Consider the following 23,300-nt stretch of genomic DNA (forward strand, 5'->3'; position numbering starts at 1 on the left):
GCGCTGGGCCGCCCTGGGGTGACGCCCGCGACGTTTGCCGGGCCGGGAAGGGCGGCTGCCGCCGCCGAGGCGTGTGCGAGCTGGCGTGGGGATCCGACCCGGCCGAGGCGGTGGGTGCGGGCAGCTGCCTGCCCCGAGCGAGGAGGCGCACGGCGGCCCCGGCCCCCTGCGAGCCCAGCTGCCAGTGCCCGCGGGCACTGCTCGCGTCCACCCCGCCAGCCGGGGACCGCAGGGCGAAGGTGGGCAGAGACATGAGCCCCAAGGGGCCGGCGGCCGGGATATGGAGGCTGGAATCTCGCTTTTGGCAGGCTGGCTATTTGAGGAGGGGAAATGGAACGATTGCCTGGTCCCGTGCCAGGGGTGCGAATGCCGAGTGGCTGTAGAGGAGTCAGCGTGCACGTCCTGCGGGACCAGGAGTGCAGCGGTTAGGGCTCAGCTGCAGGGAGCCCGGGAAGCAGGCGCAGGCCTAGAGCATGGTTCAGCCTACAGCATGGTTCCCCAGGTACAGACTGAAGAAGATGTTGTTTTCCTTAGTATTTAAAAACAGTCACTTAGGTAAGAACTGTGGGAGCACCTGTAGTGTACGTCAGGGGCCACGTGGCTACTTCGTGCATTAGCAGGTCTTCACTGCAGAGCTTTACTCTTGGTAGCCTCCTGGTAAGTCAGGGTGTGTAAGTAATTGCAGTGACCTAATTATCTTGGGTTTGTATCCCAGGATAATCCTGAAGACAGAGTAGACTGCTTTTAAAATACTGCAATTTATATCCTACGTATGCATGTCATGGAGCAGAAACTTGTGTTTCCTCCATCTCTCCATGGCGAGTTTCCTCTGGAATCCTATGACTTGTCCTTCTTAAATTCATTGATGTGGAGGGAAGAGAAACTCCTCCTCTTTTCCCCTTTGAGGCTGATCTAAAAAAAGAAAATGGTTTCATTAAAATTAATTGTGGGTTTAGAAAAAAATAATAACCCATGCAAGTTCCTGAAAGAGAACTAGCGTGAGAGCTGCTACATGTTAAGGATGCATTACTCACGCTTACCCTCCCACTCTCAAGGTGCTGCCAATTCCACCCTCTCCTTGGCCTGGCCTCTCTCCTTTTTACCTCTCTGTAACCTACCTTCTTCCCCAATCCCCTTAATTTCCTTACTGTTTGTTTTTTTTTTCCCTTTAATCATCTTCAGCTTTCTTGCATTTTTTTCACAGACATTTCTTAGCAAACGCACAGAGTAATGCACGTGAACAAGGTCAACCTCAACAGAGATGACGACACATCTTTCTTTATGGAGGTTTACCAATATATTTGTCTGCTGTGTATTTTGGAAAAGAAACCACGTATGAACTGACGTTAACTCTGCTAGCAGTGTTCCACATACTAAGTTACAAGGCTAAGGAGAACAAAATCAGGTAGTGAGTCTGTCTGAATGCCTGCACATTTCAGAATATTATTTGTGCCATACTTTGGACAATTCTGAACAACATAGGAGAGGTAGCAAACAGAAAACCTTCAAAGAAGGGAGTCAGTCCATCTGGTAACATAACCAGGAAAAGGAGTTGTATTACTGGTAATAAACACTGAAGCCTAAGGTGAGTGAGTGTCCTGAATCTTTATAATGAAAGTTTTAACTTCAGTAAGCAAATAGTCATTTGTGCAGATAATAAAACAGAGAATAAAGTTGGTGTCTCACGAGACCTTGAGACAGGTCCAGCTCATCAGGTCCCAGTGTTGCGGCAGCTTGTTTTGGTGATTGAGAGGTGCCACTTCTGTGGTTGAAAACCGATTCACTGAAGAGGAGCAGTGGGGCAGCAGTCCCACCAGAGTCACTGCCTTTTGGACGAGAAATAAAATGTAGTCCTGCCCAATTTTAGCAATGACCAAGTTCACGCCACTGTTGCCCAGAGTATTTTAATCCTACTGCCACTGACAAATCCTTCGCGTTGTTGTCCTAAATTCCACCGGAGCTTCAGCGGAAGCGTTATTCAGATAACGCTGAAACCAGGCGTGCACGGGAGGCTGGTGGGGCGCCCGCTCGGTGCGCGGGGGAAGGCGGGGGCAGCGGGAGCGGATCCCGGGGCCTCCAGCCACAGGCAGCTGCCGCCGGGGCCGCGCTCCGTGCGCCCGGGGCAGGGCGGCGCTCGCTCCCGCCTTCCAGGAAACGAAATGGAAACCTCGGCCGGGGCCGCCCCGGTGCCCCGCCCTCGGCAGGGCGGGCGGCGCTACCTGCGCCCTTCCCCGCCCCCGGGAGTTTCCCGCGGGACCCGGCCGAGTGGCCCCGGCGCTGGCTGCGGGCGGGCGCGCGGCCTCTCCCGGCGCTCCGCGGGTAAGCGGGGACGGGGGGCGCGGGCGGCGGGCAGCGCTGGGGAGAGGGGCCGGAGAGCCCCGGTGGCACGGCACGGGGCTGCGCCGCGGCGGAGGCGGCTGGCGGCAGCGGATGGGGTGCGGGGGCTGTAGCGGTGCCCGGCTGCGCTCAGCTGCCGCGGGGTCCGTCGCTCCGTAGCACCTGCGCTGGCCCCGGGGCTGCCGGAGGGGGGGCGCAGCGCGGGGGGGGGCTCTTTGCCACTGTCAGCGCCGGGAGGTTCGGGGGGGTTTCTTTTTCTCAAGTGAAAATCTGAAATGAGGTGGAGTTGAAGTTGTTGATATTCTTTGTCCCTCAACAGCAGAACTTTTTTTTTTTCTCCCAAGGGGATTGTGTTTTTCAAGGTTTGTTGATAACTTTGCTTAAAAACAAATAAGGAGGGTTTTTTTCATCACTGGTGGACAATTACTTGCTATTTAGACCAGAAAATTATTCCCTAAAAGCAGCACAAGAAACCTTTATTATATGTATATGATTTTGTTAAGCCAGTCTGTGCAGTTTTCGGTTAGGTGTCTTTTTTTTTTTTCATTATTGTAAGTTTTCTTTGTTTTCTTGATTTGTTGATTTTTGACACAGAAAAATCCCACAGAGGCTCAGAAGTCCGGTATCTGGTTACTCTTAGTTTAACATGGTGGATAGAAGGATGCTCTGAAGCAGCACGCTTCTCAGGAGAAGGGGTTTAAGGAAAAGCCATTCATGATAAATAGAGAAATAAACCTTTGGCTTGGAAATTACTCATGTGATGATGTTGAAATAATGGCAGAACTGGAGAAAGAGTCTTGTGCTTTAGCAGCTGACTTAAGTGCTTATATTTAGTTTTATTTTTCCACTGCATGTAAAACCACTTTTTTAACTGAGAACTTAAGCAAAGCATACTTAGTGATGTAATTTCTCTGTGTACCTGGTTTGTATGGAATGATTTAGAACATTACTTGAGTGTCCACCACAGATACTAGTGCAGGATTTAGGAATAAAGAGGAAGAATGAATTCCCTGTTGGCAAATGTACACCATTTTTGCCAGTGGTGGAAATATATATATTGCTGCATCATTTAAAAAATCAGCTTTAGGTGGACTAGACACTGTTCTCTTTATGTAAACATTTAATACTTAGTTACTTTTTTGGGTAGTAGTGAAACTGTCAAGAGTATTATTAGTATTGCACTGTAGTTTGGGAACATTTTGAGGAACAGAGCAGAGCTGGTACTTACAGAAAGCTGCATTTTGTCCTAACTGTGCAGAAGCCTTATGCATGAAAACATTATCAGAGAGTGAATTAATTTAATCGTGGTATGTACTTGCCTTTATCCACAAAAGACTAGAGCATCTAGAGGCTCATGTTTTTCTTCAGAAAGTCCCTCAGGACTAGTTTCTAACTTTACCTCACTTGGTGCATGCAGTTTCTTGGTTCCTTTTATGACTGGACTGCTTCTTCTCTCTACCACCACTAATTCAGCACTAAAAAAAAGGCAACGAGTAGAAGTCCTGCTGTGGGGGAAAACAGAAATCTCATTTATAATGAACATCTTCGGGCTTTGTTAACAGCCTTCAGCTTGGGCATAGAGCAGGAAAATGACATGCTAGGTGTTAGGAAACACCCCTAGCATCTTTTATTTCTTGTGTAGGCTGGAAAACCCTGACCTCGCTCAGCACCCGGAATACAAAGCCTGGGTGCTCCCCACTCAAGTAGTGCTAGTGACTGCAAGGTTTCCTACCTGGCTGCCCTGATGCTACGGGTGCCATCAGGCTGACTGGAGGCTGGGTGAACTGGTGTAGAGTGCTGGTGAAAGTCGTTGTGTCTGTCTTCGGGGGGCACAGTGGTGCTCTGCCACTGTCACCCTGGGGTTTTGAAAAGGAGCGCGTTGCACCGCAGGCACTCCCCTTGCCTTTTCCTCCTATGCAGCATCTGCTGAGCTGTCCTGTCCTGCCTTTCAAACTCGCTGCACGTGGTCAGAGTTTCTTTGCCAAGTCAGCCGCATCATTTTACTCGGTTTTCTTCAACGTTATTGCTGACGTAAATACTCTAACCCATGAGAAATATGTGCCGCAAAGCTTCCACATCCTTGTGGGGAGGGTAAGAAAGATAATGATCATAACCAGAAACTGTACCTGGGTAAATGGCATTGCTTCGTGTCCTCAGGGGACAGTCTGCTGCTGGACCTTGAGATAAATGGGTTGTGAGCTTGCTGCTTTTCTTTTTCCTTTTTCTTTTCCTCTTTTTTTGGGGTTTGGTTGTGGTTTTTTTGGAAGTATCTTTTTGTTTGGATGTTATCTTTTGCTCAGAGTAGATGATTGCAGTGGATTATAAAAAAGGGAAATGAGAGCTCTCTAAATAGGGCATGCTCTACTGGGTTTTGCTAGAGAAAAAGGAGATCCTTCTCTGCTATTGGTAAGTGTGAGGCAGGGAGAATAAAACTCAGGATCTAACCATGGAAAAACTATTTTTCACTACTACTTGGAAATCTGAATGATCATGCAGTAGCTTGATTCTTTATTTGAGCTGTCATCTTTTTCTGCAGAAAATCCCCTGTTATCTCAGCCTTGTGATTACTAGTTTTCCTTTCCGTGAAGTCTGTGAAGCAAATGGTCATATGAGTATAAACCAGTCCTTCTGCCTGAGCTGGTATGCCATGGCTTTATTTGTTTTGCTTTTTTTAATAGACTACTACAGAACGCTGTGAAATTATCATCGGTGGTAAATACAGGTTCAAGAAACATGATGACTTTAGGGATTATATTGAGACATTATTGATGGTTTTGTGTGATGTAACCTGGATAAATACAAGGTAAGTGTTCTAGACATTCGCATATTGAAAACTATTTGTATAAGTATTTTAATGACCGACCATGCATATGTTTCTAACATGAATAGAGTAACTCTGACTTGAAGTAGGAACCTGAGATAGGAAGGGACTTTATGAGAAGTTGAACCCAGTTTTGTAGTGAAAGTCCACTTCAGCAAAATGGTCAAGATTTATCTTCAAAAATTTTTGTTAGGACTAGTGAGGGCAGAACAGACTGCTGGAAACTGCTTCAAAGCTTTTGTGATAACTCAATTTCTGATTGTCTTCTGAAACTGGTGAAAATTTCGGTTCAAGTCTAGTTCTGATCAAGTATTTGCAGAAATGATGGTTCGTGTATCTCAGGTGGTGACTTACTTGTGCTTTATGCAACGATACTAATAGGTGCTTATTACTAGTGGAATGATCTTGCTCCATGACCTTCTCCTTTTCCTGGACACATCGCATAAATTGCTCATAAAAACTTAGGGATAAACTAATTGAGTATGTTGATATCTATTTCTGTCGTTCATTTCCAAGTAATGAATTTCTTCATTTTTATTGAGGTTGCTCCTTATTTTTGCATATCCAGCAAAATATAACTAGTTCGTGCTACCTTACTGTGCCAGTTCCTTTAATAAAAAGCTTTATCAAAGTAAATTCCAAGAATGAGTGACAGAGGAAGTTCACTAATAACTTCTAAATAGAATTTCATTAGCAAAGACTTTTTCTCCATTTCCTCTTCATCCAGTCTACTAATTATTATTTTCTTCATAATCCAAATTAATAATTTTAAATCTTAACTGTGTAATGATGAGCTGTCTATCACCACACTTACTTCTTTTCTTTCTAAAACATTCATTTGCTAAAAAAAATTTAGATGAAAAGTGTTTTCAGGTTTGTTTGTTTGTTTTTTTGCAGGAGTGGTTTTGCAAAGTGGACAGTAATGGAGTATATGAGCACGGGGAGTGATAGCAAAGAGGAGATTGACTTGTTGCTAACTAATTTAAATATGTCTGAGGTGATAGACATCATGGAAAACCTTTATCCAGGTGGAGACCTTGCAGTCTATAAAGACAGCTTACTTACAATGTGTGAAGAGTCAAATCAAAATGAAGAACGTACAGAATCTTTACTGTTTTGTGAAAGGGAGGTTTCTTTGATGTCCTCTGTCAAATACGGGACTGTGGAAGACCTGCTTGCTTTTGCAAATCAGGTATCTAACACTGCAAAACAATTTAAAGGATGCAGACAGCAAGAATCTGGAATCCTCCTGAATATGGTATGTCTCTCTTCTTTTCACTTGAAAATTAGTAAACCTTAGGAGTTAGAAGGTTTTACTGAACCTAAACGAAGATCACCCCCAGTCCCAGGAGTAACAGGCTGTTGTTCTTTGTGCAAACTGGGGAATGGAGGGGATCTCTGAAGTCATCAAGTCTAGCCCATGCAGGCTCAGGCAGCTATGGAGAAAGGACTGTTGTTTAGAAAGGCTGACTATAGGTTAACAGGCTCTTGGTATCCCTTGAAATTACAAAAAATTTCCCAATACAAACTTAAGACGCATAGTAAAAAAGCAAAAGCCACAACTATGATGGCTTAGAGGTTCAGGAGATGCTAAGGGTTTCCCAGTGCCTTTACTTCGTGCAGTAAAGAGTTCATTATGAAAAACTCCCAAATAAAAGTCTAGGATCTATTTTGGTGTAGTTACTGAATTCACTTTATCTTCACAAAGTGTAAAAAAGCAAGATAAGGAGAAAAAGCATATAGTATGAACTGTGACTTTCAGAGCTACAATATTATATGATATCACACACTGCTGAATTCAAGTATAGATTCATTGCTTAGAGATATGTTCATTTTTTCCCTAAAATTGTGTTCTATAAGCACCTGTAGATATTAGGGTCGTTGGACTTCTATTGAAAATCAGTTGCTCTGGAAGCAATTATGAAAGGGAAGTTTATTCAAATGTATTTGTGCTGCTGCTCTATTTTCTTAAAGTGTTCTGCTTCTATCAACTTAAATATCTTGCATGTAATATGTTTTATATGTGAACATTTGTTGCTTGAGTCCTACTGGTTACTGGGGTTTGAAACAGTACAAAGTATCGCCTTATTCTGATTTGGAGGGAGCATTGCAGTATTGCAAAAGAGTCAGTTTTAAACTCTAATGTTGAAATGACACCTAGGAGTATTAAATGTTTCCTATACTTAGGACAGACACTGTTCTGCATACTCGTGGTTGTTTTGCTTGCATGTTGTTTCTACAGATACATACAATTGCTGTGAACCAAGTACTATTAGGTGCATGTGATCCCATTAAGCAGCTGAGGACTGGAGGCAGGACATTACCTGTATGTGCATTTCAGCAAGTGCATCTACATTGTAAATATCTACAGCATTTTAGTTAGGATCAGGAGTGTTGCTGATTGCCTGGTGACCCACACTGTGGCTTGCATCACAAAGGGTCTTGGAGCACACAAACTGGATTTCTTTCATTTGAAACTGAAGCTGGAGGATGCGTTACAGCCACAAATGAGCATTCACTCCATGAGCAGGCTAGGAACTAGTCCTGAAAACCTCCTGTGTGGTGATTGTTGCGCTCTCCCTCAGCAAGTCTGCTCCACTCAGTCAGTGTTTCTTTCCAGGATAGGTGTAACCCCTATGGATTAGCTAGTCTCAACCCCTTGAAATGCAGAAGCGAGCAGGCAAAATGTATGGATTACTAGGCTTTAGCTTGGTTCTGATAAGTAGAGGGAAGGCTCATTCTGCATCTCCTAAGCAAAATACCTTTAATAAAAGATACTGCCCCTCAATAGTTAAGAACTTATCATCCCCAAAATTAAGAACTTTGAAGAATGAACTTATTTCATGTACATACTAGTCACAGATGACAGCTTTAGCAGCCAAGAAGTTACTTTCCCAATTGAAAAACATGAAGGTGGTTAAAGCACAAAAAGATTGTGTTACATCTTAAAAAGAAAACTAAACCAAATAATCTTCCTAATATGCTGTTATCTTAAAAAATGTAGCTGAAGAGCTCGGTATGTGAGGCCATGTGACAGATGTGAAGTGATAAATATCCTTGATATGCTTTTACATATATTCAAGAATCTCAATAAAGTAGCTCTAAGTAGGTTAATCATACTCCAGATACTGACAGTACTGTATATACACGAATTACTTAAAAGCATATTCACAGGAAAGATTCATTCTTTAGCTGCAAGAATATTAAGAGGCTGAAGAAATAACATCAAACCTCAAGCAGTACTCACATGGCTGTAGTCAGGAGTTTGGTCTCTCTCTGACATTTGCAGAGGGAAGATTTAGAACAAGATACTGACTTAGATGCTCTCAATTGCTTCCTGGAGGAGCCCTCCTTGCCTTGTTGATGATATAGAGGACCAAAGCTCCCAACATTACCTACCAAAAATGGACAGTGTGCTTCCTATTCTTTTTTTTTTTTTAACTATAGTATAAAACTAGAAGGTAGCTGGTAAAATCGTGGCAGACTTCTTTGATCTTTTACTAAGCAGCAGAAACAAGATGGAAAATCAAAATATATTCCCCTAGCAGTACATGTGATATTAGGAAATGCTGAAACTCTTGCTCACATCATGTAAGATAGCTTGTGAGTAACAGGTATGTGGCATAACAAGTTAGCAGATTACAGGAAGGACAAACATGTGCAGGTAAATCTAATAAGAAGAGGTGGGTAATTTCATTAACCCAGCTGCTGTTGTTGTTGTTTCAAGACAATTAATTGCAACTTACACTTGGTAAGTTAGTCACTAGAGAGAAACGTGGATGCCTGGGCTGTGATTGAATGCCACACCTCACATGCTGTTCCCATTTGGTGTTTCTAAATAAAGACTGCTGAATAGATTGCATGCATCGTGCACGTATATATGAAATTTTTTCTTTCTCACTACATGTATAGAATTAATTAGGCTTGGAGTAGTTTTAACTTCATTGTGAGTTCTTTTTGTTTGATTGTGGTTTTTTCAACTCCACAGATCACACCCAAGAATGGGCGCTATCAAATTGACTCGGATGTTCTTCTGTTTCCGTGGAAGCTGACTTACAGGAACATTGGCTCTGATTTTATTCCTCGGGGAGCTTTTGGGAAGGTGTACTTAGCCCAAGACAGAGAAACCAAGAAAAGAATGGCATGCAAACTGGTATGTTAGTTGACTATTTTTCTCTCTGAGCAAATATTTTATGACACAGTACATAAAGTATATTTTCAAATATATCTGCATCAAATTCTACTGTTAGGCTGATGATCATCTTGGTTTTGCTGGGCTACACAAGGTAGGAAAAATGCATGGTTTTAATTGTTAGTTTCTTTTAATTTTTTGGCTCTGAGACTGCAAAAGTTTCTGCATTTTGAAAGTATCTGGAAGCCTGTGTAACTGCCACATGAGCTGTGGTGCTGAGGTAGACAGCTTTCTGCTGTACTCATGGTGGTAAAATAACCAGCGTGAGATCACATCCCTGCTGAACATGATAGCAAAACCCCATTGCTGCAGGTGGTTTTAGGATCTCATCCTTTAACTGTGATCCTGAGACTTAAGTTTTCTTCACTCCCAATGCCATTAATGTCCCAGAGGGCTCAGCTTATGTGCAACTCTCATTGTGTTTTGGGCACTGACTGAGTTTAAGGCTGTGAGATGTTTCAAGAAAACTGTTAAGCACCCTCCCTATTTTCATGCAAGCCAACATTTTCTTTCAACTTTACTTTTCCACATACTATTCTGAATTGAGCGGTAAATATTTAGGGCCAGTAAAAGCTCAGCTGGGACACTGCTCTATGTATACCAGCTCGTGAATAAGTACCTGTATTACTTCTGTGTGTGAAAAAGTTGGAAAGACAGTTGTATGTCCTTCCCTTGCAGCCAACGTATCCACGTGGGGACAGATTGCATAACCTGCTGCAGAATTAAAACATCCTGATGCTTCTGAAAATATAAATAGTATTTCTCATTGCAATGAAAATATTAGCCTCTTATTTGGTTTACAGCCACAAGTCTGAGGGGAGGAGAATAAAAGCAGTGGTAGTAGCCTTTCCATGTGTAAGCAAACACTGCTTTTATTGGCTTAGCAATCTGCCGTCAGTACTTTTTTCAAGAAATATAGTGCTTGCCAGGTGCTCGCTTTGAGAGAGGTTTCATCTCTTGTAAGCTGTAAAACAGTGCTGATAAGGATTGAGTTGAGGTCAGTGGTGGCCCTGAGCATGGCTAGTCTGTAGACTGTGCTGAGCACTGATCCATGTGTCAGGTGGGTGTATAGTTCTTGTAGAGCAGATGAGACTGTGCAAAGCTAATGGAAAAAGCGGTGGATTTTTATCTCCCTCACCAGGAAGTTTGCATAGAGCTTTTGCGTAACCACTGGGTTCTGACAGGAATAACTCTTGCTACATTGCTTTTTCTGGAAGTTTGCACTTTTTATTTGGGCATGATTCCAGAAACTCTCTCAGCTTTAAACAGGATGTATCTCAACCAGAAAGGAAGAACAAGTCACAGCATCAAAATAAAGCTCTGTATTTTAACAAGTGCATAGGAGTGCTTTGCTTCCTCCTTCCATTTTAATCTATAGGACAGCTAGTGTTAGTGTGGATAACTTGGTTTTTGAGCTGCTTTTTTGTGGTTTTGTTTCAATGTTCTAGGTTCCAGTGGAACAGTTCAAACCATCGGATGTTGAAATACAGGCATGTTTCCGTCACGAAAACATTGCTGAATTATATGGTGCCATTTTGTGGGATGAGACGATCCATCTCTTCATGGAAGCTGGAGAGGGAGGATCTGTCATGGAAAAGCTGGAGAGTTGTGGTCCTATGAGAGAATTTGAAATCATTTGGGTGACAAAGCATATTCTGAAAGGACTTGACTTTCTCCACTCCAAGCGGATTATCCACCATGATATCAAACGTACGTATGTGTGATTCCTTGGGATGCTTTCTAGTCCAGGCTGGACTGGGACTCCAGTGGAGATCCTAGGACTCCACTGGGGCATGTAGCCTTGCATCTCGAGGAGGGAGGGATGGATAATCTTAAAAAAGGACAAGGTCAGGTCCTGTTATTTACGCTATTCATTAATAGCGTAAATAATTGATCTTTACGCTTTTCATTAATACACTCAGTGGAGAGGATGATTTGAAAGTCATAGTTCCTTTGCCTTTCTTGAGCAACTCAATTTGAAATAAAAACCTGAACAGAATGAGAGAAATTATCAGTCTATGTTAAGCTAGAAGCTTCCCTCTTTCTGTGTAAATTCATCTTGAGTGCTTCCATGCCCACCTTCCACTTGCACCTTCTTTTAGTTTTTATGTTTCTGCGTGGCCGTTACTCAGTTTGAGACACTTGAGAACTAAATACGTAATTTGTACTGGTGCGTTTTTTTTTAATTTAAACAATTACTCCAAATTTTAGTATATATTTGCTTTTCAAAAGCTCTGGGTATTAACATTTATAAATAATCAAAATATGTTGATATTAAACCTAAATTAAATACATTAATATAAAATGGCTTTAAAATTTAATTTAAAATACCATTTCTCCCAGCATTACCTTCCCCCTTTCTCCCAGCATTACCTTCCCCCACAGATAAATTCTGCCTTTCTAGTAACAGTACTTCTAATGAAGATGTATCTCTTCTGTGAGTTCATTTTTGCTAAACTTGAGAGTTTAAACTAGAATTATTCAAAGCAAAGAGTTAAAATAAATAGTTTGACAGAAGATGATTATCAGGAATTGCTATTTTTTTTAAATCTGTTTTGCATATTTTTTGTAGTTGATACAGGTCAGTACTTTAGATGTAAACCTTTGAGATTCTGACAACTATAAAACTGCTTTATTTTCCCCTTAGTTGTTCTTTCTCACTTGTGGTAAGAGCCTTTCCGATGGGTTTATCGTAATTGGCAGTAACAGTGACATTGATTAAATGGTTTAAAAACCAAATCAACCAAAACCCATCCCACTACATCTTTGATAGTGGATAGGAGAACCAGCCTGTTGTGAATGTGGTGGATGTGAGTGCGTTTTGCTTCTCCCAGCCTTTTTCAGCCCTGTGGGATGGAGGGCAGGAGCTGGGGTGGAGCTGGCCGATGGCTGCCAGGCCACGCACCCGCCTGCAGCCTGCGCTTTGTGTGAGGGGGGGCAGGCCCTTAATGGCAGCTGTGCCCTCCACTCTAGCAGAGTCGAGGTGTGTGTCTTCCCTCACCAGGCGGAATTCAATAGAAAGGGCCGTTCCTGACCATCCCCGATTTCTTCCTTGCTGCATGGGCTGCCATTGAGTCTGTCCTGCTGGCCCAGGAGAGGATTTCGTTGACAGAAAGACTGCTCTGAGCCAGGAAGGGAGGAGGACTTTCTGTTGGCTCTCTGGAGCATTTTGGCGCTGCTACTCATTTTAGCCCTTGGCTGGAAAGCGGTTAAATCATGAGGCTATTTGGTAGGGGGTGGAACTTCAGTCCAAAACCAGCCGAAGCTGGGGATGGTGTGGTCCCGAACAGGCAGCAGAGCCTGCTGCGCTGTGGTAGTCTGGCCCTCTGCACCGTCCTTTATGTGGTGTTTAAAATCCATATCTTCAAAGGTACCCCTAAAATTACAGATTCATGTACGTAGTTTCATAGCAGTGGTAAGGAGGCAGCTGCGTGAAGTATTGCTTCAGGAGTCAGTGCTGCTGAAATCAGACCTGCGTCTTCCCACTGGCGGGTCAGGATGGGCACTGTCAGGACAGAAAATGACACATGGTTTCCTCTGGGCAAAAATGCATTTCTGTTGTGTAACTTGGAGACTTCATTCATCCACGTCTTCTGAAACGGCAAACAGGAATTTCTCAGGGCTTACACGGAGCACTACCTTCATAAATATTTGATTGGAAATACAACTGCAAAGAAAGCCTCTTGAGTACAAAGTTGTGCCTTAGGCCGAGTGTTACGAAGGAAAGTGAAAGGAAAGCTCCTGGATACTGCTGCGATTCAGTGGGATTTTGGAACACTGTGTCTTTTATTACTTTTGCAGCCATAGTCTGTGCTCTGTTGTCACACTGAGCTGCTCTTGCTGACCCATGCAGGAGGCTGGTGTGGCTGCTGTGGAGGGGCCTCAGTTACTTTCTGCTTCTGTCTTCATTTAAATCATTAATGTAGAGAAACTTCTTGGTGACCAACAGTTATGTTGTTTATAGCCAGACCTGCACAGCATGCTCTTCACCTTGGAGACCATAAAACATCTTCAGGGCAAGCCTCACTGTGCTGAGGTGCCTACCAGTCTTCCACCTTCATCCCTTACCCTCAGCCTCTCACTCTCTCTCTCTCTCTCTCTCTGGAAAATGACCAAATGTTGATTCTTCTTTTACATAAGCCATTCCAGTTTGATTTTTAAGGTGTGATTTTAAAATTGGACCCAATCACTAGCAGTCCCGTTTTGGGTAGGAGAGGGACTGTCAGCTATAGAGGCTGGTTGTGCTAATCTCCCTTTTCGGGCTAACATCCAAATGAAACAGGCATGCTGTAGAATAAATGCCAAACATGCTAGAAACTTACATGCTGTTATTTTTGCTTTTCTTTTAGCAAGCAACATTGTCTTTATGTCAACTAAGGCTGTTTTGGTGGATTTTGGCCTAAGTGTTCAAATGACTGGAGACATTTACTACCCCAAAGACCTTAGAGGAACAGAGGTAAGAAGCTGAAGGGACAAAAGCCCTTATGCTGTGTTACTGCCATGGTTGTGATGCTTAGGCTCAAATGTGGAGTTTGAGGGTAGAAGTTTGGGCAAAAGAGTTTTGTAATAACTTCTCAAAAAGTTACAAACAAACATCAATATAATTTCAATTATATTTTTAATTTCAACTTGCAGAATAGAGGATCAGGTGTTACACTTTGAAAGCCATGTCACTTTCTCTGCAGTCCTGTTTGTTAGATTATTAAATATGAAGTCAAAGAGAAATCAGGGTTCACTGAAGTCAAAAGAAGGTTGTTTGCAGTGGATCAGCTGCTGGTTAGAGACACTTCAGACAGGAATTTGTTCTTTGCTCTAGCAAAGATTTCTTCTGAGATACCAGTTATGGACTGGGGTGGCCTGCCCAACACAGTAGTTTGATTCCTCCTTTGAAACTGCAGAAATTACAGACCTCTGGGTTTAGTCCCTTAGCATTTCTAAGCCCTTTTCCCCATCTACATGTAATGCACTTGTCCTTTGGGGGTTACGTATGGCACAGTTGATTTATCTATTAAACTTGCTTAGACGTTACAGTGATGGAGGTGGGGGCCTTTTAAACGTTCTCTATAACTTTGACTCTGAACGTGCACTGAGGTCCTGCACACCATTTGGGCTACAATCATGCCAAGGTGTTCCCAGGGCTGGTGCTTTAGCAAACAACCAGGCAGCAGCAAGTAGCTTGGATAGTTGCTGCAAATGTGGGTTTGTGTGCTCTGTGTTGCTGGAGGAAGTTGTTTACAGGAAACGCTTCAGCTGAAACGTTGGTGCTTACAATTTTGATAGTCTTCCACAGCATAGGCATGTGTTTAGAGGAGATACTTGTATAACTGACAAAAAGTATTTAACTCCTTGGAAGGGTAGGATAAACCAAGATTTCACAGAACATTAGGCTTGTTTGTTTATTTTTTTCCAAGATATTTGGGAAAATACTTGAACATTTTTTTTCACTGTCTTTCTAGTCAGGGGAATTAAAAGCTTAAAATGCTTACTGTACTGGAAGCAACATGCTTTCTGGCATTTAATGTACATGCTTTGTGGGGGGGGGTTGTTTTGGTTTAGTTTGAAGTTTTTTGTTTGTTTGTTTAAGGGGCTTTTGTGTGATGTTAATGAGAATAAGAAAAATGGTGGGAATGAATTGAAGGCTGTGGTAAGGTATTTCACAAGGATGGAGATGTGTGTAAACAGGAAATTTCCAGGTTTGTGGAGTGGACTGGTGATGATCCACGTCTAGTTGGAGGACTGACCTACTGTGAAAAACACTTAGTTCTTGATTTAGTAAGGAGAAAATTATTCCACACTGTTGAGCATCTGCAGTTATGTCTTCAGAAAGCGGATAATCCCCACAACCATGAAACGTGGCAGTGCTTGGTGTTTGCTGTCTCAGGGGACAGGTAGCCAGTCCTTGGAACCAGCAGTCCTGCTGCTCTGTCGCAGCATCACAGGCCAGAAGTAAGGTTGCAGAGAGGGCACTGGGAAAGGAGATTTTCGAATACCAGTGACAGACTTACAGGAGCATCATGAATGCTAGCGTATAGGTTTTTCTGCTCAGTCTTCCTCCTAGGCATCTTCCTGTCCACAGTGCCTTTGTTCAGCCTTGTGGGGTGCCGAATCCAGTCACCCACAAATGTGCTTTACAGTCTTTATTGTGCTGGCTTTCTTGATTTTTTTCAAAGTAAGATTTTGATTCTCCAAAGCCCTCCTGAGTTTTTCACCCTCTATAAAGCAGCCTTAAGAAGTGGTACAGCTGTCCAGGAGTGTTGTTTCTGCATGTGGGTTGTGCAACCCCTTGTTAGGGCTCTATCATCACCACCATGCAGCGTCGTGCCTGTGGACTGACTGATTTCTCTTACATCTGGTATTGGCAGGGACTCGTGTCCACAAAGGAAGTGGCAGTTGGAGTTACCTTTCTCCTGTGCATGTTCTTGTTTGGGGGGTTAGGATTTCTATTTGTGTCTATAGCACAGGTGATCTGAATGTAGTGAATCTTCTTTGTGTTTATGAAAATGAATAGTTGCAATTCTGGGCAGAATGATTGAAAGAGAGTTAAATTCTATTTAGTTGGTGTAGCATGACAAACCTGGCTTTTCTGAACAGTGTATGCACAAGGCATGCGACACAGTATACTAGGGTTGTGATGAAACTGCTCTGCAGGAAATATATTTGCTAGGTATTTGCTATGCTTTGTTATGTTTCTGTCACTGTTAAAATATGTAAGCTTCAGTTAAAACTATCTGAGGGGAGAAAAAAGTTGTCTGTTAAGTTTTATTAAATGTGGAAGGTGTAATTAATTTGCAGGAACGCTAAACTAAAAGTAGCATAGCATGAAGAAAAGGACTGGTTTTTAGCTGGGTTATGTCTCTGGTCTGAATGGCAGACAAGTGCCAGCCCAGCAGTAGGAAGGAGTGAGAATGGGAAAGTATTCAGAGCTTGTGCTGCCTGTTTTGGTAGTTTTAGGCTAGTCTAAATCAGTCTGAAATCATAGCATTGGTGCACATCTAACTTTTGCTTTTTGTCCTTGTGCAGTGGAGGTGCATCTTGACGATTTTTACACTTTGACTATAACTGCAGACAGGTTCTTGTTCCAGCATTCTTTCTTCCTCAGCAAGGCAGCTGCTTTTTGTTTATGCAACTTTCACTCAAGTTGCCTGTATTTGCTAATGCCTTTTTTTTTTTTGTGGGTTTTTTTGGTTGGGTTTTTTTTTTTTTTAACAAACGTAGAAATTCTGTTCTTTGCTCCTTAAGAGACTTTAAAGGTGGCAGGTGCAGATGTACTTGTTCTATCTTAGCCCTGAGGAAAGCAGTGATAGGAGTAAGTAGCACCTGTAGATGCCTGCTGAACCTTTGCACATGCTTCCAGTTGGAAGCTCTGTTTGCAGGTATCATACGTGATTTACTGGGAAATACTCCTCAGAATTTGCCTGAGCCCTACAGCTGTGCTCAATCTATGGTAATAAGCAGTAAACCCATGTGATGATGACTTAACTTCCTGCTCTTGTGTCAGTTAATAGCTTTTAATGTGATTCTTTGTGGCAGGATGACTTGAACTAATTAAAGTTCTGTTTGGCTCCTTTAGAGGGAAATTGGGTGAGGGAAAAGTAGAAACCAGCAGCAAATAGGGTGGCTTGCTAACCTGGTGTGTTGGGCTGTGCCCACGCTGTGTTGAAACCTGCTCGCTGGGCCAGTGGCGGAGGCAGAGCTGTGCTGGCAGCTCCTGCCAGCCGCGGGGTGTGCCACCGCCATCCTGCCTGTCTGGTTCCCAGCTGCCTGTAGCTGGTAGGAGCTTCCCACCAGATCCTTCTTCAGGGTCTTTACAAATCCAAATGTTTCAGTGAAATGTTTGGGTGGAGACTGTATTTTGGTTTAGATGAGATTAGAATTTTTGGTTAAAAAAACCCCGCAGGGTGGAAGAGGGATGCTTGCCTCAAAATAGCTGCTCTGGGGGTAACCAGGTGGAAAGGGCATGCAGCAGGACATAAGAGACCTGACTTTTAATTTATGCATTGCCTTAAACCTGGCTTGTTCCTCACTATCCCATTTCTTAGGATGATGCCCCAACATGCAGGTTATTGGATAAAGGGTTGAGAGGAGAAGAGTAAGTAAGGCAGGAAAGTGTGCATCTGTCAGTTCTTCTCAGAAGAGTTGTGTAGTATCCAATGCAAGGGATGTGAGAGAATGGACTCCTACCCCCAGCGAGGTGGCTAGCAGTGGGGGTCAACCCTCTCTCTTTAGCCTAGCACGCGCCTGTGTTGTTCAGGCAGAATGGAGCGGTCCCAGCAGTGCCCCACAAAATAAACTGGCAATTCAGGCACCTTGCTTCTTTTGCTGTGGAAGGATGAGGTTCCTGCTACCCAACTGAACGAAGCAGAGTTATGGCCTGAACCTCAGCCTCTCACAGCTGAGCGAAGTCCCATAGCCACTGAGCTGTGGCCTGTCTGGAGAGAGCAAACCTGGAATATGAGTTTGTCCAGGTGCCAGACCAGAAAATCTCTGTGATTGTGGTAATGTGCAGAGCAGAAAAAAATCATATTTTCTAGGTGGTGCTTGGTCTTTAGGCTGCAGGTGCTAGTGGTGCTAGTAGGGTGCATCCCTTTAGAGGGGGGTTTCCTGGATCACAAAATGTCACAATTTGTCTTTGCCTGTTGTTTCCCTCTATTGATTAATCTTTTTTTGACTGTTCTTCCCAGATTTACATGAGCCCTGAAGTTATCCTCTGCAGAGGCCACACAACAAAAGCAGATATCTACAGTATGGGAGCTACTATTATTCATATGCAAACTGGCATCCCGCCCTGGGTGAACAGATATCCTCGTTCTGCATATCCATCCTACCTCTATATTGTAAGTGTCCTTAGCAAAGCCATAGCTCAGTTTCAGTTGAAGGGTTTAAAGTAGCCTTGTTTGGAAAGCTCCAGTCATATAAAAACTATCAAAATCTTTGTCAGAGAGGTGATATCATACTTTTTGCTTCAGGGGAAGGAGGGAAGAAGTGGGGGTTTGAGTGTTTAGGGGAAGACAGAGGCTGAGCTGGTGTCATCTCTGTGGTTTGTGTTACCATTTACAGGCCTTCGGTGTACTGCAAGGACGGTGTTAGAACAGTGTGAAACTTGATTGAAACAAGCCCTACTTGTTTGTTTTGCCTAGGAGTTGCAGATAAAAACTGGAGTCTCACAAATTTAATTCTCTGATTCTTCCAGTGTGTACAGAAATCTGGTAAATTTACATTGCACCAGATTTTAGGCTTGCCTGGCGTTGATTTGAGTTTTTAAATTTATGGTAAAATTTGAATTTGAAAAGGTGGATTTTTGTGCAGTTACATGTTCTGTTGTAACTGACCAGCCCAGCTTAGGGAGGTGATGAGTTGTAAGTGGGGAATTCCCAGACCACTCGTGGTTATCTGTGACTTCCCCTTCCATTGTTTTATGGAATAACTGTTTCAACGTTCTTTTTATTCCAACAGATACACAAGCAAGCGCCCCCCTTAGAGGACATAGCTGAAGACTGCAGCACTTCCATGAGAGAGTTGCTAGAAGCAGCTCTAGAAAGGAATCCTAATCATAGGCTGTCTGCAGCAGACTTACTGAAACACGGAGCCTTACACCCACCCCCAGAAGAGCAGCCGCGGTGCCAGAGCCTGGACTCAGCACTGTTTGAAAGGAAAAGACTACTCGCGAGGAAGGAGCTGCAGTTGCCAGAAAACATTACAGGTAACGGTACCCGGTTTACTTACCTTGCACCTTGTAGATTTTACTTTGTGTCAAAACTTGATTTGAGTGAGTGTTTAGAAACAAACGAAACTCAAAAAGCTGCTGGAAAGAGACCAGTAAAAATCCCAGTCAGATGAGATCAGACCCAGAGCTCATTAAGTGTTACGTAAAACGCCCATTGACTTCAGCAGGGGAAGAACAGCCTGAATTCTGCAGCTCCAGAAAGGCTGGCTCATGAAAAAGCCCTGGCAGTCGTTCAGGGCACTTTGCAAAGTGTAGGTTGCTGTCCTAAATTGCCTTAATTTGCCACAGTAGTAGCGGTGTTTTATTGACACTAGTGATTTGTTAACAACAACAAAATAAAAAGTCCAACAACCACCACGACCACCAAATCCAAAGCTTTTTGCCTTCTCAAAGAAAAAGATACACACAAAACCATAACTGTAGTATTGTTGAGTGTCAGCAGTACAAGCCTTTCGTTTTAAAACCAAAAATGACTGTAGAATAGAACATAGTTCTTGTGCATTAATAAGTGCTTTATGAAGGATAATACATGAACCAGTTAGGAAACTCAGTGTGTCCTCAGATAATACCAAGCCCAAGGGAGATTTAGTGCCAGCAGCCTATTAACAGACTTCAAAATGCTTTTGTTCTGTCTAACATTTCTGTTAGGAGAGGCATAACAAAGGGCATTTAAAAACTGACCCCAGACAAGTGGTTTATTTGATTGTGGTAAGTATTCGAAAAGATACCTATGCAAAGTTTTGTGTGCTGTAATGCATAGTTGTTGCAACAAATCCACTTAGCATTTAAATTTAAATTGATCACAGCCTTTGCATCTAGAATGGCATTGCTCCTTCTGGATTTTGCTTTGTGGGTGCATAACCCTTTGACTGGCTCAGGCCATCTGGATCAATTCTTTTGAAGATGAAAAAATACTTGAGCATTAAACTGAAACTTTAGATGTTTGAGATTCCAGGACAGTCATTATACAAGTATTCAGGGGAGTTCTGCTGTTGCAAACTAGGTCTGGTTTCTTCAGACCTTGATTTAAAAGGAAAAAAAATCATCTTGAGACTGATGGTCCCATATTTATTCAGTATTGTCACACCCAGTGACTTAAAGAGGATATTATCTGTTTAGATTAAAATTGCTTTATAATGAAGGGGAATTCTCAGCTGGCAGAAAGTTAGCAGTTGGGGTTTTTTCTTGCATCAAACTCTCCCTTAGCACTATAGCTCGATGGATGAGGAAGCTCTGCCTAGCTGTCCCAGCTGAGGGAGGTTTTTTTTTAAATAGTTGAACACACTTGGAGTTTTCAGTAGCAAACTGCTTAATTTTCTTTGCACTAGTGTTGTGGATTGATTTGTTGTCTTTTATTTTATTTTATTTTACATGAGCTTTATGTTATGTTGTCCTTAAAAATGAAGCTTTCTAAACCACAGATAGATAAAAGCAAATATTGGTTGTAGTGTCTACAACCATGAAACAGAACTAGTGTGGCTATTTGTGCAACAATGACATGCTTTTTCTCTTTTCTTTTTAGATTCCTCGTTGTGTACTGGGAGTATGGAAGAGTCGGACCTGCTAAAGAGGCAAAGATCACTCTACATAGACCTTGGAGCTCTAGCTGGTTACTTCAATATTGTTAGGGGACCACCAGCCTTAGAATACAACTGACGCAGTAACATTTTATGTTGGCAGGTCAGAAATGGACCTCTACCTCTTAAAAATGGATTTTAAGACTTGATTTTCAAATTTGTACATAAAAATATTGCCATTGTAGGCTGTCAAATGTGAATAGTGTTTAATTGCACAGACGGTTAAGCTAAACCCTTAGGGGCTCTGATAAGCTGATCCCAAGCAATGACCTTTGTGCATTTGTTGGTTGACCAACAAGAAGATGGCAAAAAGAACACTGCTGGGATGCCTTAATCCAGGATATCTTCCTGTGCTGGGCCTTGCACTTTTATAAAACTTATAATATATATATTGCTTGCAAGTACTTCCATGAAAAAGAATAATAGTAATTGAGCATGTGGGCTGTAAGATTCAGTCTCTCTAAGCTGTCCTTAGAGGAAACCTTAAAAAAAAAAAAAAAGTTCTTGATTTAACCAGTTAGAGTGGTTCAGTCTTGTTTTGTCTTTGAGGCTTGACCAGTCTCTGGTCATGCTTAATGGAAATCAGGGCCTCTCTTAAGCAGAGCTAATTTCTATCAGCTATCTCTGGAGCCAAAGCATCACTTGATTAAAGATGTGTTTTAACTTTGCATCTTCCCTGGGCTGTCGGAGCTAATCAGGGCACTGTCCCCCTTTGTGGGTGGAGGTAATCCTTCACTGGCAGTGTTGGTTATCTTCGGGAATAGCACAGCAAGCTGGCCCTGAGAAAGCATGGCAGTGGCTTCCTGTGTTACAGCTACTGCAAGGGTATCTTGAGTAGTTTTCAAGGGTCGATCAAATGTTATTCCCAATCGGTAACAGTGGGCAGGCTCCAGACTCATGCTTCTTAATACTTCAAAAATTGTACACGTGTAATTGTCGTGAGTGCTGTGGTTTGGAAAGCATGTCAGAAGTGACAAGCTGTGTTTATGTTCCTATGGAAATGGAATTGTATTATTGTTCTTGCTGTGCCTCGTACATTTGAAACATGATGTTTTGGATGATAGTAAAACTATGTAAACTGCATAGTTCTGTACATCCCATGGGATGAGAACGTAAACTTTTATAAAACTTTCTTTGATGCTTAGAATGACTCTTTATAAGCATTTGCGTTAAAATGGCATACTATGTATGTTGTACACTGAATCTTTCCTGAAGCACAGTCTCTTTTTCATACATCTGATATTTAATGCTGCTCTTGTCTAACACATGGTCTTAAACAGATGATTTCTAGTTTGATACTGATATGGTCAAATAAATCCAGCTCAGTGCCTTGAGACGTGGTCACTCTGTTCTTTCCCTTTTGAAAACACCATGAGGCTGTGACTGTATTTGGGCTAACATCCCCTGCCGTGGCCTCGGTGCGCTACACGTATTGTTCCACTTGTTGGGGAGGTGAGTGAAGGTCGTTGTTGATGGATTTTGGGCTTTGGTAACAGATGATGAGGGTTTCTGACAAAATCTCATTCTCAGACCCCAGCACTCCTTCTGGACTGCCTGCATGTTGCACAGTGGTTTGTGTACAACATGCAGCTCTTCAGTCCTGATGTTAATTGTTGCCAAAAATCCTGTTGGGAATAACCCACCTGCTCCAGTACTTTGTGCAAAATTTATGAGGAGAGCTGTACGGGGGAGCTGCCTTCATATTTATAGTGGCTGTAGTGATCAGGGTATTTAGGGATCAGACTTTCAGTGTAGCTGACTGAAAGAAAACATGACTTAATGGTTTGGATGCTCATCTTTGCCTTCAGAGACCTGGGTTCAATTTTCTGATCTTGTGCTGGTGGCTTTAGATCTTTAATGAGATTCATAGAATTAGTAGGAAGCGGCTTTTCAGGTAATGGAGGTGGGTTTAAAATCCCTTCCCCAGTTTCCTTTCTATAAATTTAAGGCGTTTATCCTCACCAGATAGTGGCTAGGTGTTATGCAGATGCTTATCAAGTGCCTAGATCCTTCAACAATGAGATCCATGTCAGAATTACGGGCTTTTACTATTGCCTGAAAAACGTTACACTGATTTTTCTTCTATTTTTTTTTTCTTTAATGCCATCCTCCTCTTCCCCATGCAGTTAAATGATTTAGCATGGCAATCTGCATATGGGAACAGCTCACTATTAAATACTCGTTCCTAGGATATGGCTGTTGTATATCTTTACAGTACACAAGTAATAAGTGACCAGGTTATCCAAAGTAGTTATGGTTTATGTATTGCTGGATGTAGGTGGTAAGGTTTGGCTGAGTGAACCAATAGCTCTTTATAGGCACATCCACAAGTCTAAACAGTATGAGTCTTCATGATAAACATCACTTCAGAGGACTGGTACACAATCAACAAGTATACTGAAGGTATAGTGAACACCAAGCTCTGCTGCTAGCTCTGTGAGCTTTCTAATTGCTGAGGACTGTTTTTCAGGTGAGCCTCAGGCTGCAGCTAACCAGGGATTTCCCTCTGGAGCAATAAACAATATCCCAAGCATATCACATCTCTCAAATGTATCCCACAGTGGTTCAGCCCTGAGTCGTGTAGTTTCACCTGTTTGTGCCACTGCCTGGGGGACAAGGTTGTGCAAATGAACTGGATTAGAAATAACC

General features: G+C 42.6%; 1 protein-coding gene across 3 annotated transcripts; it reads left to right on the forward strand.

The window, feature by feature from the left end:
- Positions 1-23: 23 nt before the first annotated feature.
- MAP3K8 (mitogen-activated protein kinase kinase kinase 8) lies at positions 24-21,985 on the forward strand. Of its 3 annotated transcripts, none has more exons than XM_037382992.1 (10): positions 24-502; positions 1,205-2,319; positions 5,016-5,140; positions 6,056-6,416; positions 9,147-9,311; positions 10,799-11,060; positions 13,700-13,806; positions 18,032-18,184; positions 18,804-19,050; positions 20,597-21,985. In XM_037382992.1, the coding sequence occupies exons 3-10, from the start codon at positions 5,106-5,108 to the stop codon at positions 20,728-20,730; spliced, it is 1,464 nt and encodes a 487-aa protein (XP_037238889.1). In that variant the 5' UTR covers positions 24-502; positions 1,205-2,319; positions 5,016-5,105; the 3' UTR covers positions 20,731-21,985. The 3 variants fall into 3 exon arrangements, with proteins under 3 accessions (XP_037238889.1, XP_037238890.1, XP_037238891.1); XM_037382993.1 differs by having other exon boundaries at positions 24-239; XM_037382994.1 differs by lacking the exons at positions 24-502; positions 1,205-2,319 and having other exon boundaries at positions 2,889-5,140.
- The last annotated feature ends 1,315 nt before the right edge of the window (positions 21,986-23,300 follow it).

Source organism: Falco rusticolus, chromosome 4, assembly GCF_015220075.1.
Source record: "Falco rusticolus isolate bFalRus1 chromosome 4, bFalRus1.pri, whole genome shotgun sequence".
NCBI classification, from domain to species: Eukaryota; Metazoa; Chordata; class Aves; order Falconiformes; family Falconidae; genus Falco; species Falco rusticolus.